Raw genomic sequence first — 20,242 nt, 5'->3', positions numbered from 1 at the left:
TAGCCATATTTTTGGACACCATATTTAAGGTTTTTTGCTCTTGTTTACTCTGAGTTTTGCCCTATCCGAAGTAATATTTAAAACCCAGAATCTATATCAAGATTTTCTATCTTGGCCAAAATATAATTCATACTTTTTTAATCTTAAGCTGATAAGTAGTCTTTGAGCACTTCAAATAACTTTAATTGTTCTTCTTTTCTTATTGTGATGTAATATCAGAGCATAACAAAGATTAATGAAGAAATTAGCAAATCTTTATTTCTCATATAAGACATTATGTAAAAGAAAGCTAGGGTGACTAGGTCTCACAGTGGATAGAGTACCAGATCTTGAGTAAGGAAGACCTGAATACAAATCTAGCCTCAGATATGTATCAGTTGTATGATCATGAGTAAGTCACTTAACCTTGTGTGCTTCCATTTCCTCACTTGTAAAATGAGCTAGAGAAGGAAATGTCAAACCACTCCAGTATCTTTGCCAAGAAAATCCCAAATTTCAGTAAGGTATGCCTGAAATGATTTGACAACAAAGAGAGAAAATCAGGAATGCAATTATTTGATAAGAAAGCTGGCATAGCTTGTGAAGTAATGTCAAGTAATGTTCAATAGATTGATTGATGTATGATTTTAGAGCCACAAAAGATTTTCTTTTTATTTTATTTATTTATTTGTTCTTAAGGATTTCTTTTTTTTTAAATGGTATGGCTAGGAGCAGCTAGATGGCACAGTGAATAGAGCACCAGCCCTGAAGTCAGGAGGACCTGAGTTCAAATCTGGCCTCAGACTCTTAACACTTCCTAGCTGTGTGACTCTGGGCAAGTCACTTAACCCCAATTGTCTTAGCCAAAAAAAAAAAAAAAAATGGTAGCTAAACTACACTTTGTGCACTAAGGGAGACATAGTTCTAGGATTTGTTGTTGCTACTACTATTTGTATTTTTTTTTTATTGCTGTTTTGATGCAGACTGATATTTCTTTAATGTGGAGAGCTACCAGGGTAGAATCTTCTTGCATTAATGCAACATATGAGCTTAAAGAGTTCTTTACATCATTATTTACTTACTTAGATTTCACCAGAACCAGAATCTAAATCCAAATATTTGTATTAAACCCACCTTTTTGTTCATTGTGGCAAGATACCAATTTCTGCCTTTATAAGTAATTAATGGCATAAATAATAATTATACATATAATAAGATAATATGTGTGTGAGTATAATAATATAATAAATAATTAATGAAAGAGAAGCCAACGACTCAAAACAAGTTCTAATGACAAGAGATTTCTTAAGGCTTTTTTCTCATTTTATGTGATTATTCAGATTATTTCCATTTAGATGGAGTTACTGTTACCTAGCTAGGTAGATCCCTGGAACTTAAAAAATATGAAGAGGTCATCTCAGACCAATGTATATATACATACATACGTGTGTGTGTGTGTGTGTGTGTGTGTGTGTCTACAATGAAGTAATTTGTTTAGTAGTCAGTAGAAATATGTGCTTTTTAAATAATCCTCTGACACAATGGATACCATGGGCAATGGTATCCTAACATCCTAAAATGAATATATCTGATTACTGAGCCCAAAATCTCCTCTTGAGATTTTTATTTTTTAAGATTCAAGTTTTTTTAGAGGAAGTGAATTATTTGTAGATATATATGAATACAATAATTGCCATGAGATAGGAGGCATTTCCCCCTTTTCATGGGGGGAATATTTCTCCTCAAAAAGTAGTCATATCTGCTATCTACTATTCACTCATATGTAATTAAAGGAAAAGGCAAAATAAGTGGAGTACTTTTAGATACTTAGGATTCAAAAAATAAACAAAAATTAAGAGTTGATTTGCCATAGAATCTCAGAGGTTTGCCTTAAGTGGCTGGCCCCAGACCCAGGACTGGGTCTACAAAGGAGTGGGACTACAAAGTTCTTACAAGAGATTTATGAAATCATATGCAAAATATACATAATATTTAAGTATAAACACTGATTTAGTTCTAACAAATTCTATCATGTAATTTGGTATGATAAAAAGCAAATATGCTTGCTATAGAGTGTATTCACTATAAATATATCTTGCACATATTTAATACAATTTCCCCCCCAAGAAAAAAACCACACACACACAGAATGTCTCCAAAGTCTTCATGTAGTTCTAAATAACTGAAATTTTAAATTGCAAGAAGACTTTTTATGATACTCTCTGTGTCCCACGTGTGTGTATATGTCTGTATATACACGTGCATATATATATATTTAAAGATAAATGGGATTCATAAAACATAAATTTATTTAAAAGTGTTATTAAAGTCATAATAGCTTCCTTTGGCCTCATGGATGTTTAATATAGATGCTAACAGTATAACTACTATCATATTGAGGGACCATGAGTTTTTTAATGTTAAAAATAGATTCTCAAGAAAAGATTGGGAATCCCTGAATTAAGTACTATCTTAATCTCCTTATCTTCAAAAATCTCACTGGGCGACGTCAGTGTTGTGTCAAAATAAGTTTAATGGATGGATCATCATTTTTAAAACATTCTAGATTAAATATCTTTAGGTCAAAGATTAACTGACAAAGTAAATTTTAAATGGTCAATAATATTGACATTATGATCAGAAATATAAATTATTTCTCCATACTTTTCACTGTATGGGGTAAAGGGAAGAACATTATATGTGTAGAGAGGACAGATGCATAAAAAAAATATATGATTAAAAACTTGGTTGTTATAATTTTCTTTAAAAATCACCATCACACCAGTGTCTTGATGTGAGTTTGAAATGTAATTACTTTTCAAGTAATCCTTTTCCAAGCAACACAGAATATTATGGCCATTACAAGATTATTATGTATGTTGCTAACCTTGACCAGAAGGAATTATTTTTTTTCAGATCCATGAAAAGGGGGAAATGAGAAGCAAGTTCTCTCTAATATCATGCCCACAAAATATTTCCCTTGTGGTTTCCACATAATTATACTCTCCATTTTCTGATCTAAAATGTACTTCAGCTCTTTAACAAAGAGTCACAATTTCACTGTCATAGGTGTTCCATAAATGCACACCACAATCCCTCCTTCCCTTATTAGACAATTTCATAAATTACTTTGCCCGTAAAATGTACCCCATTGGTGGGACAACTTTATGGTAATGAGTATCTTTTCACTAGCCAATCTTTGAAGCTTTTCCAGTCAGAGTTTTAGATAGATGCTAGTGACATTAGTAATCCAAATTCTCCTTCATGCTATAAGGCATTACCACAGTGTTTTCTTTTGATATAAGAAATCAAAATATGGCATAATTTTTTAACACTGGGTGAAACGATTCACACATAAACAGGGCAAAATACATTATGATAAATAAAAGAGGTTTATTTTTATTTTTTAAGAAGAATAATGAATCAGAATAGTTAGAGGAATGACTTGTCTCTGGCGAAGGATCTGTAGAATTTTAATATATTAAAAATAGTATTATGATGAATTAAAGAAGTGGGTATTTTTGATAGGTTGTACCATTCTTTTTATAAAACACTTACGTGTTTGAAATTCTGAGATAGATGATGTATGATCTAAGTATTAATTTCTTTAAATAAGGAAATTGGACTAGATGTGTGACTTCATTAACATAGGGAACTATGAACAACTCTTCTCCCTGAGTGCTATGACACACAGTCTTTCATTAAATAAGAATAATTTTAAATAATACAAAATCTAAAGTGTTAGGATATTTTACTGATTTTGTACTTTTGTGGTCTATGAAATATTTTTAAAGTTGCATATATTATATATATTATATATTATATAAAGTTGCATGGATTAGGATTTAGATCTGAGGAAAAAACAAAAAAAACAAAGATATTATACAAGGATACATAAAATGATCTGATTCATATTTTATATGTTTCTAGAATTTTACTCCATATTTTTTTTTTTTTTTTTTGCTGAGGCAATTGGGGTTAAGTGACTTGCCCAGGGTCACACAATTAGGAGGTGTTAAGTGTCTGAGACTAGATTTGAATTCAGGTCCTCCTGACTTCAGGGCCAGTGCTCTATTCACTGTGCCATTTAGCTGCCCCTCCATAATATTTTGAAAATCTAATAGAAAATTGCAATTTTCATTAATTCAATTGAGAATTGAACTGGAATGAATCATCAAAGACCTGCCTACTGGGTTATTTATTAGATACCTTCTTTTCATGGGCAGAATTTAAAAGAGCAGTGTGATGTATGTTTAAACAGCTGTCTTCTTTAAAAGAGTAGATACAATGAAATTACCTTATTACTTCACTGAATACATAACAGTGATCAAAGACTAGTTATTATTATCCAACAATTAAAAATTTGCATATTTGAAAAGGATCAAAGTAGGGAACCATATTTTCTTTCAGAAAAATAAACTATTGATACAATTTTTAAGCTATTATTGTTTATCATGTTGTATTAATTTTGTATAGCATTTGTATTTTATGTCACTGTGGAAGAGAAAAAAGTATAATTTATAAACTTGAACATATATTACTAGGAATGTTAGTAATAACTTAAATTTGTATAATACTTTTTAATACTTCAAAGTCTTCTCTAATATTCTAAATTTTACCAATTACTATTAGTAGTAATAATATTAATTTACATTTATGTGGCTATTTATATTTCAAAGCTTTCTATTTTGTTCAAGTTAATCATTTATTATTAGTATTAATAATGATAATTTACATTTCTATGGTGCTTTACAGAATTTCATAACACATTTTCTCATTTGATCTTTGCGACAGTTTCATAAGGTAGAAATGCAGGTTTCATTATGACTTTTTAAATGAAAAGCTCAGATGTTAATTTATTTGCCCAAAGTCATAAGCCCATTTGATTTAATTCAACAAAAGCCCCTATTATGGCAGTACTATGATTAATTTAAATGATCCCTACTATAAGCATATCACTGTCAATGATGCTGGACTTGTTCTATTCACTGAGATATTTTCTAAATTTTCTTATCTCTAACAGTATACTTTCTAACTATACAGTATAATGAAATTAATGAAAAGTTAACAAACCTAAAGATGTTGAGTGTAACATAGTTTCCATTTATCTCATAGAGTTTATTAACAATAACTACTATACGTTATTGTTCTATAATGATACCAGTGTTGAGGAAGTAGCATGGTAAACAGCACTTGTTGTTCAGTAGTTTTCAGCCATGTGCAACTTCTCATCACCCTATTTGTGGGTTTTCTTAGCAAAGATACAGGAGTGCTTTACACTTCCTTCTCCAGTTCATTTTATAGATGAGTAAACTGAAACAATGCGGGTAAGCGGCTTTCCCAGGGTCACAGAGTTAGTAAGTGTCTGAGGCCAGATTTGAATACTGGAATAAGAGTTTTCCTGACTCCAGGTCCAATACTCTATCCACTGCACCACCTAGTTGCTCTGGTAAAGAACATACTGATTCTGAAAAGAGCATTGTCTCTAGAAAGAGAGGACTTAGTTTCTTTTCTTTTTTCTTTTTTTTTTTTAATAGCTTTTTATTGACAAGATATATGCATGGGTAATTTTTCAGCATTGACAGCTGCAAAACCTTTTGTTCCAACTTTTCCCCTCCTTTCCCCCATCCTCTCCCCCAGATGGCAGGTGGACCAATACATATTAAATATGTTAAAGTATATGTTAAATATAATATATGTATACATGTCCAAAGAGTTATTTTGCTGCACAAAGAAGAATCGAGTTTGAAATAGTATACAATTAACTTGTGAAGGGAATAAAAAAATGCAGGTGGACAAAAATAGAGGGATTGGGAATTCTACGTAGTGATTCACATTCATTTCCCTGAGTTCTTTCGCTGGGTATAGTTGGTTCAATTCATTACTGTTCTATTGGAACTGCTTTGGTTCATCTCATTGCTGAGGATGGCCACGTCCATCAGAATTGATCATCATATAGTATTGTTGTTGAAGTATATAATGATCTCCTGGTCCTGCTCATTTCACTCAACATCAGTTCATGTAAGGAGAGGACTTGATTTCAAAGCTTTCCTCTATTTATCTGTGTGCTTTAAGGCAAATCTATAGTATCCTAGCTTATCAAATGAGAGGACTGCCTCTGAAGAATCTCTTTCAACTTTTTAGATCTGTGGTCCTGTGATATTATGATAGGAAGTTTTATAGATGATTGGACTTTCATTTAACTTAAAATAGTGAAATCCGTAAATTTAAGTTGGAAATTTTTAGAAGAAAAATACTGGAGAATGGCCAAGATAGAAAACTGATATGTAATAATTGAAAAAAATTAAAGTGCATACAAAGAATGTTTCTAAACTCACACCTTGCATTAATTTCTCTTCTCCATCATCACAGGCATACTCTTGTTGGTACTGAAACCATTGAATGTCTGGCAAGTGGTGTATGGAGTGAAAATGATCAGCAGTGCCTAGCTGTTTCCTGTGACGAACCTCCTGGTGTGGAACATGCCTCCCCAGAGACCGGCCATCGCTTATATGGAGATGTTGCTTATTACTACTGCGCAGATGGGTATAGCTTAGCTGGCAACTCCCAGCTGCACTGTGATGCCCAAGGACAGTGGGTTCCTCTAGAGGGCCAGGCTGTGCCTCACTGCATAGCTGATTTCTGTGAGAAACCCCCAGCTGTCCTATATAGCATCTTGGAGTCTGTAAGCAAAGCCAGATTTGCAGCTGGATCCATTGTGAGTTTTAAATGCATGGAGGGCTTCATCCTGAATACTTCAGCTAAGATTGAGTGTATGAGAGGTGGTCACTGGAAGCCTTCTCCCATGTCAATCCAATGTATCCCAGTTCGCTGTGGAGAACCACCAAGCATCAAGAATGGCTATGCAAGTGGAAGCAACTACAGTTTTGGGGCTGTAGTGGCTTATAGTTGCAACAGGGGATTCTATATCAAAGGAGAGAAGAAGACTACCTGTGAAGCCACAGGACACTGGGGTAGCCGCATCCCTACCTGCCATCCAGTGTCTTGTAATGAACCACCCAAAATTGAGAATGGATTTGTGGAGGTAAGAGATTGACTAATTGGAAATAACTTAAGTCTATCTATACTGATGCACTTAGTACTCAGCCCCATCATGATGCAAGTAAGATAACACTGAATAGTTAAAGATTTAGAAAGTAAAATCAATTTAAAAAAGAAAAGAAAAGAAAGTCACTAGAAGTAATAACTAATGATTTCTGAAAAAGGGTAAATAAAAGGATGGATTTTTTTGGGGGGGGGTAATTTACTTTGAAAACAAAGTATGCATATATATTTCACATATATGATATATAACAATACATATAATAATACATAACATAATGTATAATATAGTATGTAGATATTCACATATATATGTATATGGTTAATATTAATATCTATAAGCTTAAAATAAAATAGTTTAATCTTAGTGGCAAAAAGAGTATTGTGGATGGGCCACTACCTTTAACAATATCATCTACTATTATTCATTCTAAGGTTTTTAAAAAATAGATATATCTTGCCCTGCCCTAAAATTTTTAATTAGAAAGGACAGATTGAATATGTATATATCATATATAGTTGTATATTTATAAATGTATGCGTATGGGGCAGCTAAATGGTACAGCCGATAGAGCACCAGACCTGAAGTCAGGAGGACTTGAGTTCAAATGGGGTCTCAGACACTTACCACTTCCAAGCTGTGTGACCCTGGGCATGTCACTTAATCCCAATTGCCTCAGCAATACATAAATGAATGAATTAATTAATATATGTGTATGTGTACATATTTATTCTTTAAGGACAACAGAGAAATCTTTGAAAGGCTCAATATGCTCATAGGCTGTGCTTAGCAACCTTTGCTGTATAGTCAGGGAAGAATATCTCTATCTTCACTTGACCTAGTACCAACAAAAAAAAATCACAAAATGTTTGAGTATTTTTCCTTCATCTGTACATTACATTCTGTTCTGCATATGTTGATCATACATCTAAGATTTAAAAATCTACTCTTAAAAGCTGAAATGAAATTGTAGCTGGGCGAAAAAATACTCTAACCAATGTTGTTTGTCCTTCATCCTCAAAGAGGACCATGACATCAGGGAGATGATGCTATTACATACAAGTGAATTAGATTTAAGTAAGAGAAGGCTGGGCAAGATCAACTGCCTCACTATCTCTCTGGAGTACTCTGGGTTCAGTGGCAAGATACAGATTCTGATTGACTTGAAATGGCCCTGGATGAAGTAAGAGACTTTAGCCCTTTTAAGCTAAGGTCTTCAACAGGTCTCAGTTTAACTGAGGTCACATCCATTTAGTGATAAAGGCTAGGTACAAATTGAGGCAAATAATAGCCTCTTTCTACTAGTTTTAAAAAATCTAAATAAATAAATCTGGGAGGGGAAGACACTCAGGGTTTCTGGCCAAAACAGAAATTACTGCTATTTACATTCATTCAGAGTCTTGTGTTTACCAATGCCATATGTGTCAAATTACTCACATAGAAGGTAGAATAAGAACTTCTACCTCACAAATGAAGGAAAAATATAATTTCCAAAGTCTCATAAAAAATTAGTTAGCATTCAGTTTCCTTGCCTAAAACTGAATCTGTGTCCTGATGAAAGAATACTGAGATGTCTCGATTAAAGCTCTAGTTAATATTATTAGTAGTTGATAAATCGTATCTAAAATGCTTTTGCTAATATTGACATATTTTAAGTTGGTCAATGATATACAATAATATACACATACAAAGTATATATCACTTTTTTCTCTTACTGACTATGTACTAAAAGCAGCAAAAATGAGAAAACCTTCCAGGTTTATGTGATAGATGGCCTATGTATCAAATTAACAGCTTTTATACAGTAAAGTATACACTTTTAAAATTATGTGTATGTTTTATCTAAGACCAAGTTTAACATTGTTTTAGAAAGCTTGAATTTAATTTGCTTTGGAATTTATTTCCAAGGTTGTATCCCCCAAAGCCTAAAGACATTTATTGAATGTCCATTATGTGCCCAGAACTATATTAGTTGCCTAATGTGAATGCATTGTCTAATTCAGTTTCTAGGTGCTATTTTTATTTTCTAATTTTAAAAAAAGGCAGTGGAAGGTAGGTAATATAATGGATAGAGCATTAGCCCTGGAGTTGAGGTCCTGAGTTTAAATCTAGCCTCAAATATTTGGCACATACTAGCTATGTGACTGTGGGCAAGTCACTTAACCCTAAATGCTTCAGCCAAAAACAAACCAAAGGGAGAGAGAGAGAGAGAGAGAGAAAGAGAGAGAGAGAGAGAGAGAGAAGAACATTTAGAAAAATGTCCTAAATACTGTGACTTGCTTGGTTCATTTTCCTTGTGGATATTTTATTTCCATTGTAATTTAAGTATTTTCTTCTCCATGAATAAAATAAATTATCTGATTTACCATGATTACGCTTTTGGTTGTATTTTCAAACATGTCCTATTGTTTTATTTCCCATTGTACAGCGTTCAACTGGGAAGGTCTTTGAAAGTGAAGTGAGATATCAGTGTAACCCAGGACACAAGATGGTGGGAAATCCTATATTTGTCTGCCAAGCCAATCGCCAGTGGTATGGTGAATCCCCTCCAACCTGCATTCCTCTCAGTTGTGGGAAACCTCCATCTCTCCAGAATGGTTATATCAGAGGAGAAAACTTTGAGGTGGGATCCAAGATTCAGTTTTTTTGTGATGAAGGGTATAACCTTATAGGAGATGCTTCTTGGACATGCCAGAAGTCAGGGAAGTGGAACAAAAAGCCAAACCAAAAATGTGTACCCGCCAAGTGTCCAGATCCACCCCTGCTAGAAAATCAACTTGTATTAAAGGAAATGGTTCATGAAGTTGGCTTGGTGCAGTTTTCCTGCAAAGAAGGTTATATCCTTCAAGGACCTTCTGTCCTGAAGTGCCTGGTGTCACAACAGTGGAATGGCTCTTTTCCTTTTTGTAAGATGGTGCTTTGTCTCCCACCTCCACTCATTTCCTTTGGTGTTCCTGAGTCATCTTCTGCTCTTCATTTTGGAAGTATCATCAAATACTCCTGTGTAGAGGGATTTTTCCTGAGAGGAGATTCCACCACCTCTTGCCAAGCTGATGGCACATGGAGCTCTCCACTGCCAGAATGCATCCCTGTTGAATGTCCCCAGCCTGAAGAAATCCTCAATGGCATCATAGATGTACAGGGTCTTGCTTACCTCAGCACAGCCTTATACACATGTAAACCTGGCTTTGAATTGATGGGAAACATGACCATCCTTTGTGGAGAAGATGGGCACTGGCTTGGAGGAAAACCAACTTGTAAACCCATTGAGTGTCCAAAGCCCAGTGAGATTCTAAATGGTAAACTTTCTTACACCAACCTCCATTATGGACAAACAATTTCATACTCATGTGATAGGGGTTTTAGACTTGAAGGAACCCAAACTCTGACTTGTTTAGAGACAGGGGATTGGGATGTAGCTGTTCCATCTTGTAATGCCATTTATTGTGATCCCCCCCAACCTATTGAAAATGGCTTTGTAGAAGGTGCTGATTATAGCTATGGTGCCATGATTATCTACAGTTGTTTCCCAGGATTCCAGTTAATGGGCCATGCTATGCAAACTTGTGATGAGTTAGGATGGTCTAGCTTTATACCAACATGTCTTCCCATAGACTGTGGTCTTCCTCCCCATATTGATTTTGGAGATTATGTGAAAGTTAAAGGACAAGAAGGATATTTTGATCAAGAAGATGATGCTATGGAAGTCCCCTATCTTACACCTGACCCTCCTCATCCACTTAATCCAAAGGACAGTAAACTGAAAAACACGAAAGGCTATACAAATATACAGATACCAAATTTTCTATATGGTGCTCTAGTTTCATATTCTTGTAACCCTGGGCATGAACTTTTGGGTAATCCAATGTTGATTTGCCAGGAAGATGGTACTTGGAATGGTAGTGCCCCTGTCTGCATGTCAATAGAATGTGACTTGCCTAGCCAGCCAGAGAATGGTTTTTTGCATTTTACTGAGAATACAATGGGCAGTGTAGTACACTACAGTTGTAATCAAGGGCATGTGCTGGTGGGCTCTAGCAAAAGACTTTGTCTGCCAAATCGCCAGTGGAGTGATACTGCTCCACACTGTGAGGTAATTTCCTGCAATAAGCCAAACCAACTAATGAATGGATCTATTCAAGGAGGAAATTACACATACTTAAGTGTGCTACATTATTCATGCAACCCTGGGTTTGAGCTGAATGGCTCCCATAGAAGAACATGTCAGGAAGATAGTAAATGGGATGGGAATGAGCCGGTTTGTATCCCTTTGGCCTGTGGTCCACCCCCAGTCTCAGAGAACAGCCAGGTGAGTGGGGATGAGTACACATTCCAAAAGGAAATTGTGTATAGTTGCAACAAAGGATTTCTGCTTGAAGGATCTAGGAGACGAATTTGTCTGGCCAATGGGAGCTGGAGTGGAGTCACTCCAATTTGTGTGACTGTCAAGTGTCCTATGCCACCACAGATTGTCAATGGGGAAAGGAGTGGACTAGAACACAGCTTTGGGAAAGAAATAGATTTCCATTGTCATGAAGGTTATGTTTTACATGGTACCAGCAAGTTAACCTGTCAAGCTGATGGCACCTGGAATGGAGAGGCACCTCTATGCAAACCAATCAACTGTGGCCCCCCTGAAGATCTCCCCCATGGCTTCCTAAATGGTTCCTCTTTTTCTTTTGGAGACTACATACAATATGTGTGTTTTCCTGGTTATGAGCTCCATGGTTCTTCTTTGAGGCAGTGTCTCTCCAGTGGCTCTTGGAGTGGTAGTACCCCTTCTTGCTTACCCTGTGAGTGTCCTGCACCCATGATTCAAAATGGGCTCATTGTTGGGGAAGATTTCAGTTGTGGCAAGGTTGCCCAGTTTCAATGCCTTGAAGGCTTCAAACTCCTGGGTCCTTCTGAAATTACTTGTGAAGCAGCTGGTCAGTGGAGTTCTGGCTTTCCATTATGTGGACACATTTCTTGTGGTCCCCCACCTAAAATCTTGAATGCTTTCATCAATGGGAGCAGTTCCCTGGAAGAGAATGCAATAACCTACAGTTGTGTGACTGGCTATGTCATGCAAGACAGGTCTGACTTGATTTGTACAGAGAAAGGGACATGGAGTGAGCCTTATCCAAGCTGTGAGCTCCTCTCTTGTGGATCACCCCCTTCAGTAGCTAATGCAGTGATAATTGGAGAGACATACACTTACGGAAGTAAAGTACAGTACAGGTAAGGTAATGAATCTGAAATGGGAATTTTTAACTTTTGTTATGTCATTGGTCCCTTGGGCAATTTGATATAACCTATAGATCCATTTTCCAAATAATGTCTTTAAAATGCATGTGATAAAATGTATAAGATTACAAAGGGAACCAATTATATTGAAATATAAAGGTTAAGAATTCCTGCTATAAGGGAATGGAGGGAAGAGAAAAAAAATTGCAACTCAAAATCTTACAAAAATGAATGTTGAAAACTGTTCATGTAATTGGAAAAAATAAAATACTATTAAATGGAAAAGAAAAAGAAAAGAACTACTTTAAAGCCTCTAAGAGACATAAGCAGGAAAAATTTAAAGGGAGAATAAATGATAGATTTTTTCAAATAAGCTATTATGAAATGAATGTGTTACTAATAAAGTCAACAAATAATTATTTAGTGTCTATTATGTGTGACACACTATACTAAGAGCTGGGGGATACAAAGAAAAGTGAAAAATACTTCTTATGGTCTTATGGTCTTATGAACTCCAGAGTTCTTTTTGAACAATAGCTCATTTTTAAAATAATGATATGCAAAGCACTTATTTCCCAACAACTCTGTGGAGGTAAAGTAGAAATAATATGGATGTTACTTCTCGTTTCATTAGTATAGGGAACTCCCAGGAGAGAAAGTTCCCTCTACCAGTGCAATTTAATAACTTCTCATTTTAGGAAGTTCCCTTGAGCACTGATAAGATGTATCAGAGGCAAGACTTGTACCCAGATTTTATGGGTTTCCAAGTCAGCTCTCTAGTCATTACACCATAATGCCTCTGTAGTTTCCCTTCTCTTTGATATGCTTAAACCTCATCCTCATACAGAGAGCCTAAGTAAAATCCAGGTGCTTCAAATTCCAAGCCTACCATAATTTGATTCAGACTTGGCTTTATTCTACCCAGAATTGCTAAATAGTCATTAGGATGAGGTTTAGGTTTGGGGGTTCCCTTCTGTCAGGGAACCAAATGATGGGGTCTAGATTTAGGGAACCAAAATGAGATTAGGGTTCCTAGTGGTCAGGGAGTTAAATGATAAGGTTTAGTGGCAGATTCAGGGTTCAGGGAACCAAATGGAGAGGTTTGGCTCCCCTACACCCCCTTGGGATTTGGCACAAGGGAGTTTTGGGGAACTCCCTTCTGGCAGTGCAGAGATTCTCTGTAAATGAATTTACAAACCCAAAAACCTAGATTGATAAAAGAGCTTTATTATAGGCATTGGGAAGTAAAGTTTCTAGTAGAGAAATCCTGACAGAGAGGCATAAAGTCTCGTTAGGGAAATAGGTGAGGATAAAGAGAAGGTAACACTGGAAGAGAATATTATTCCAGTAGGCAGAGGTTTCCTTGGCATGGCATATTAGGACCTCTGCAAAGAGTTGTTCCAAGTTGCAGTTTTTATAAGCCTTCGTTACAAGCTGGGGGTTGCTCTTGATGGGGCTAGTGGGTGGAGTTCTAAATTGTCTCTTTTTAATCTACAAGCTGGATTTCAGATTGAGCTGGCTAGCCCCCCCTGAATTGAATAGAAAATCTTCAATTGAATAGGGTTGGAATTTTTTAGCTCAGGACTTGAACCAACCCCACCTAGATAACAGAATGAAGTTGTTTATCTTGTTTCCCTCGAGCAGGATTCCACAGACACAGGGTCCAAGAAGAATCTCTCCTTCAAGGAGTTTTAGAGAGTTTCAGGGGTCCCTTCTTCAATTATATTGTTTGGAATTCCCAACCAGTGGTTAATTTAAAGATATAATAATGTCTAATAATCATCATTATCATTATAATTTATTGATTGGTAGATCAACTTCATGGGCTTTGAAAAAAGGTAAGATTTCAACATGGAAAGTATATATTCCCTGTACTGAAGTAGAACGATGGTGGTGTGAATGGAGAGCAATGACCAAAAGTAGAGTTATTATGGGTTAGTTTAGTAGAGGAGAGGAGAGGGGAAGAAGAGGTTGGAAGGGTGGAGGTGGAGGAAGATAAAGCCAATGGGATTATAGGATTCACAGAGATTATCTAATCCAAAATTTTCATTAGGGAAATTAAAGCCTAAAGAAATTAGGAAATTTACCTGGATAAAAAGTTATAGTATAATGAAAAGAATTCTGGCTCTGAATTCAAAAGAACTGAGTTCAAAATCTACTTCTAACACTTAAGATCAGTGACCTTGGCCAAGTCAATATATCTTCCTAGGCCTCAGTTTCCTCATCTATTAATGAAATCTGAATTCCCTTCTAACTCTGGGTCTGTGATCCTATGACTTGCCTGAAATCACATAAGAAATAAGCAATACAGTCTGGGTTGCAATGACTGTAAGTCAGAACTCTTTCTAAAATAAAATTCTCTGGTTCTGAAAATGAGTGTCAAGAAAGAAATAGGTGTCAGAAATATGGAAATCGGGAGAGCAGGGCAAGTTCTGGGGTAAAGATGGCAAATTTCAATTTATATTTATTGAATTTGAGATATCAATATAATATCTAGTGGAGCTATCTCTAAAAGGTAGTAGAATGTACTACTGGAAAAAACACTGGATTTAGAAGATTTGGGTCTTGGTTGCAATCCTGTTACATAATAACTATATGATTTTGATTTAATCACCTACCCTGTCCAAGTATTAGTTTCTTCATCTGTATATAAATAGATAAAACAATATCAGTAGCTACCTGCCTTATAAGGAGTTTGTAAAGAAAGTGCTTTGGAAATCCTAATTGTGAGTTATTATAATATGTGTAGAGCTAAAACTCAAGGGAAAGCTTATTCAAATTTATAGATCTAAAAGTCAGCTGCAGAGATAAAACTGATATATGCAAATGACTATACTTATTAAGTGAAAGGAGACAGAAAAAAGAAAAGGATTAAGGACAGAGCCTTCATGATACCTGCATTTAGGAGATGAGAAAATAAAGATGAGACCAGCAAGACTGTCTTTAATAGGCAGAAAAAGAAGTAAGAGTGATTAAGGTCACAAAGGAGAAGAGGAGCAAGAAAAAAATCTTTGCAAAGTAATGTCTTAGAAGACATTTTAAAGAGCATCTTGCTACCATGTGAGGGTAGAAATCCAATTGTAAGCATTTGAAAAATGAGTGCATAGTGTTAAAATGGAGACAGTAAGTAAAAATGATTTTTTTTTTTTTTTTTTTTGCTACGGCAATTGGGGTTAAGTGACTTGCCCAGGCTAGGAAGTGTTGTGTCTGAGGTCAGATTTGAACTCAGGTCCTCCTGACTTCAGGGTTGGTGTTCTATCCATTACACCACGTAGCTGCCCCGCAAATGATTCTTTTTTAAAAGCTTGATAATGAGAAGAAAAACTAAATTTGGATAATAGCTTAAAGAGGTAGAAGAGTCATTGCAAGGATTTTTTTTTTTTAAATAGGAAGGCCAGAACATCTTTGTAAGTGAAAGAAAAGTAGGAAGGGGAGAAGTGAAAATCAGGGAAAGAGAAGATAATTAATGAAGCAAAGACCTGCATCACATGACAGGAGAAAGGCTCAATGGGATAAGTGAAGAAATTAGTCTCAACATGGAGGAGAATCTCATTCTCTGAGACTAAAGTGAAAAGGGTGATACTGGGAGAAAATCTTGAGAAGTTTTCAGGTGGAGTTGGCAAGAGAGAATTAATGACAGATGGCCTAGTCTTATCAATAAAAGAGTCATCTACAAATAGATGACACATGAGTAGAAATAGTCTTAAGAGAGGAAAAACTGCCATGAAGAATGTAATGGTGAGGCACTTAGAGATGAATAGAAGAGCAGTAACAAGACTATGAGGATCAAGTTAAAGTGACCTATCCAGATGATATAAATAAGTAAAAATAATCTATAGAAATATTTGGGAGATAGTCTTAGGGAAACTCTTGGCTTTTGTTTTCTTGGCAAACCTGGTATCTTTTTCTTCATCATCTATCTGTATTCAAGTAGGTAATTTCTGAAGTCTTAAACTGATGGAGAACATATGACACCAAATCATAACCTTAAGTTTTTAAAAAGAGAAACTATTAAAATATTTTTAGCACATAGCTGTTGCTTCACACTACCAAATCGAATAACAATGCCTTCATATTGTGTTACAAAGTCAACTTTTCATAATCATACTCTACCTTATTCCTTATTTAATAATTTTTGATAGTCATTAAGAGTCAACGGTTTCCAAAATCTGCAGAGAAATCAAAGAGAATAAAGATGAAGAAAACACCATGAGTTAAGAAATTTTGAGAAGGCAGTTCCAATACCATGGTAGATTTGAAAATCAAATTGAGATAATAGATGATAATAGGGGGAGATAGTGAGGACAAGTATCTTTAAGAACAGGGAGACCTCAATATGTTTCTAGATAGCAAAGATAGGATAAGAGAAGAATTGAAGAAGAGTGAGAGAAAGGATGCAGTCAGATTTTGTAGTCAACAAAATTATTCAGCCACTTGAACTACACATTGATATATTCTCTTATGGATCTGCAGTAGCATCCTTACTTTATTTTCCTGATTTCTTCACTTCTGCCCAGTAATCTATTAAAGTATTAGCAGTCTTAGTTTTTTTTTTTTTAATTCCTTTTTGACTTTTCAATCCAGTCAGTCAATAAACATTTATTAAGTACCTACTAATGTGCCAAGCACTGTACTAACCACTGAGAATACAAGAAAAAGATCTCATATTTTAATAAGAGGATACAACATAAAAATGACTGTGTTTTACAAACAAGCTAGCTGCAGGATAAATTGAAGTAATCAACAGAGCAAAAGTAGTAGAATTAAGAATGATCAGGAAAGGTTTCTTAGTGTAGAGAGTGGGTTTTTTGAAAAGGAAGGGGAATCCATGCACAGATTTAGGGGTGAAAGGGCCAGTCACTGAAGATGGAGTATTGAGTTTGAGGAACAGGAAGGAAGCCAGTGGCACTGAATCAAAGATTTTGTGGAAGATTGGAAGGGGGCACGTTATGCAAGACTTTGAATATCAGAGGATTTCATGTTATTTCCTGCAGGTCATAGGGAATCATTGGAGTTTATTGAGTAAAGAGATAGTAATAAGGTCAGCCTTGACCTTCAGGAAGATAATTTTGACAGGTGTGTGGTAAATAGATGGAGAAAGATTTATGGAAGGTGGACCAACCAACTGGTTATCTCAGTAGTCCACATGTAAGGTAATAGAAGATACTTCTCCCTACCTCCACCTTCACCTCCCACTCCTAAGCAGTGTCAGAGAAGAAAAGAAGGTATATGCAAATAATGTTATGAAGTTAAAATTGACATAATTTGGCAACAGATTTAATAGGGATATGGGGATGCTGAGAGAGTAAGGGGACAGTTTGGTGACACACTGGACAGGGTTCCAGACCTGGAATCAAGGATAACACCTAGCTTGTGAGCGTAGGGGACTGAGAAGGGGAAGGACTGGGAGGTAAAGATAATGAGTTCAGCTTTAGACATATTGAGTTTTATATATCTACAGGATATCCAGTTTGAGATATCTTAATAGACAGTTGGAGATGTTAAGACTAGATAAGTAGACTTAAGAATCATCGGTATAAAGATGATAATTGAATCTATCTGAGCTGATAAGATTGCTAAATGAAACATTGTAAAGTTAGAAGAGGATCTAGGACAGAGCCTCCTTGGATACCCACTGTTACTGGGTGTGACCTAGATGAAGATCCATCAAATGAGATAGATAGAAGGAGAACCAAGAGAGTATCCATCCCATCTCTTTCCTTGCCTTTAACTGTTAAATCCCTTAAAAACATTGTCTCTTCCTGATCTCTTTCCTTCTAATGATCCTCTCTCACGAATGTCTTATGGTTAAGCTTCTGATATTGCCACTTGAATGAAAATATTCCTTTAAATGGTACTAGTGTCTTTCTAATTGCCAGATTCAGTGCCTGCCTTCTACTAATTATTTCCCATTTTTCTTGTATATAGCTTACTTAGTATACACTTGTTTGCATGTTATCTCTCCCATTAAATTGAAAGTTCCTTGAGGTCAGAGTGTAATGTTCTGGTAGCTTTCTAGAGGTCTTGGGACCAGCTTTTGTTTCAGCAGAGTAATCACTAAAAGAATAGCCAGGGAAAAAGTCCAAAAGTCTTTATTATTTCCTTCACAGTGTCTGGGACCAGAGGTAGCTTTCTGGAGCCCCTTCAGATGGGCTTTGGTTTCAGTCGGGGAAGGAGGAGAGCCACCAGGAGGTTGATGAAGATGGAATGTCTCTCTCCCTCCAAGAGCTTGAACTCCAGCTTATATACTCTATTACAGTTACATCATTACAGTACACTGAGTATAAACCAATCATTATATCACTAGGGAACCATTATTTGTGGTAAGATTAAATCAATCATACTGAACTAGAGAACTCACATGCTAAACTAGATAACCACTGTTATCTATTCCACTGAGATAACACCTTGTTGTAGGACTAAATCAATCGTCCTGAGCCTTAAGTATATTTCTTCAAAGTTCCTGCTCTTTACAGTCAGAGATATTCTTTTTGTATCCCTCATACTTAGAAAAGTTATTGGCACAAAATAAAGCTTAATAAATGTCATTGATTCTTCTTCCTTCTAATGTTATTAACTCTATCTAAATACTTTCTTCTCCCTCAGACTCAGATACTATATAAACTCTTGATTTTATTCCTTATCTGGAATTCTTCCATCATTTTCCAGTTTTATAATGTCAGTACTCACCAAAGCTCTATCTTCACCACTTTCATTTCTCTCTTATGCTTTGTCCTTCAACAGTCTCATTTATTCTCATAGATTTAATGATCATCTGTGCAGACAGGCTCTAAATTTAGGTTGGAGTCCCATCTATCTTGGCCTCTTTCTTCTGAGCTCCAGAATCTCATCTCCACCTTTCTACAAGAAATCTCTTACTGAATATCACATCTGAAATTTAACAAATCCAGAACCAAGTTCACTCATTCCTTCTCATTTCACTATTTTGGTCAGTACCACCATCATTCGACGGGTTTCTTATATTTTTCATTTCCTTTCACTTCTCAGGTCTAATCAGCTTCTGGACTATATTATTCCCATATCCACAATGTTTTTCAAGTCCATCTTTGCTTCCTTATTATTTTTGCCACCATCCTTCTGGTATAAGGCCATATTGTCACTCGCCTAAACTAGTATCCTTATAGAACCTTTATTCTTTTCTACCTTCATTTACATCCCTCCTGCTTCATGAGTATTGATTTGGTTCCCTGTTAAAGAAAATCTCTAGGAGATTAAGGCAGACATTCATTGTTATGTGTCCATGGTCACACAGAGGACATAGCAAAATAAAATCTTAAGTGCATGCCTATATCAACTATTATCACTTAGCTGGATGGACCTGAAAAAGTATGTAAGATGTCTGAACTGCATCTTCAAGGAAGAAGTAGAAATAGGAAAGGAGTGCATTCCCAGAGTGTGAAATCACTTACCTTCTCATATATTCTTTTCATTGCTAAATACAATCAAATAAATAAAGATGAAAATAATATGTGTAGCACTTACTTTACAGGAAGGTTATAAGGATTGAGATAATAAGTAGAGAATATTTTGTTAAGAGTTAAAGAACTATGTAAATGTCAGGTCTTAACATTGCTATATAAAATATATTATAAAGCCCTCTCTATAATCTATAGGTATATTATGTTTTAAGTGTTCAGGAGGACTAGCACTTTGGATATAAATTCTTGTTGACCTCTTTTCAGTACTACTCATCCATCTTTGGTATCCATCTGTCACATACCTCTCACCTGTGACTCTAAGAATCTGTAAAAGCACAGTGGCCATACCCTGGTAAAATCATTCTGCAAATGGGCAAAACCAGGTTGTTTGTAATAGACAGACCTCAAACCTGCAAGTGAGTTGGGGATGGGAGTCCTTCCCCAAGCATGTGAAAAATTTTCCCTTGTAGAATGTACAGTTGAGAACAATTTGTTCCAAAAATCATGGAGATAGTAGAAGCAGGCATTGCAGTGT

General features: G+C 35.6%; 1 protein-coding gene across 1 annotated transcript in view; it reads left to right on the top strand.

The window, feature by feature from the left end:
* The window catches only part of SVEP1 (sushi, von Willebrand factor type A, EGF and pentraxin domain containing 1), a 340,179-nt gene that overhangs the window by 249,941 nt on the left and 69,996 nt on the right, over positions 1 to 20,242 (top strand). Inside the window, exons 37-38 of the mRNA XM_031944100.1 lie at positions 6,352 to 7,024; positions 9,471 to 12,262. Coding sequence (XP_031799960.1) covers positions 6,352 to 7,024; positions 9,471 to 12,262 — 3,465 coding nt within the window. The remainder of the gene's footprint in view (positions 1 to 6,351; positions 7,025 to 9,470; positions 12,263 to 20,242) is intronic.

The sequence above is a fragment of the Sarcophilus harrisii genome, chromosome 1 (assembly GCF_902635505.1).
Source record: "Sarcophilus harrisii chromosome 1, mSarHar1.11, whole genome shotgun sequence".
Classification (NCBI taxonomy): domain Eukaryota; kingdom Metazoa; phylum Chordata; class Mammalia; order Dasyuromorphia; family Dasyuridae; genus Sarcophilus; species Sarcophilus harrisii.
The sequence above is the reverse complement of the archived record's forward strand: the minus strand, read 5'-3'. Positions and strand labels throughout refer to the sequence as shown.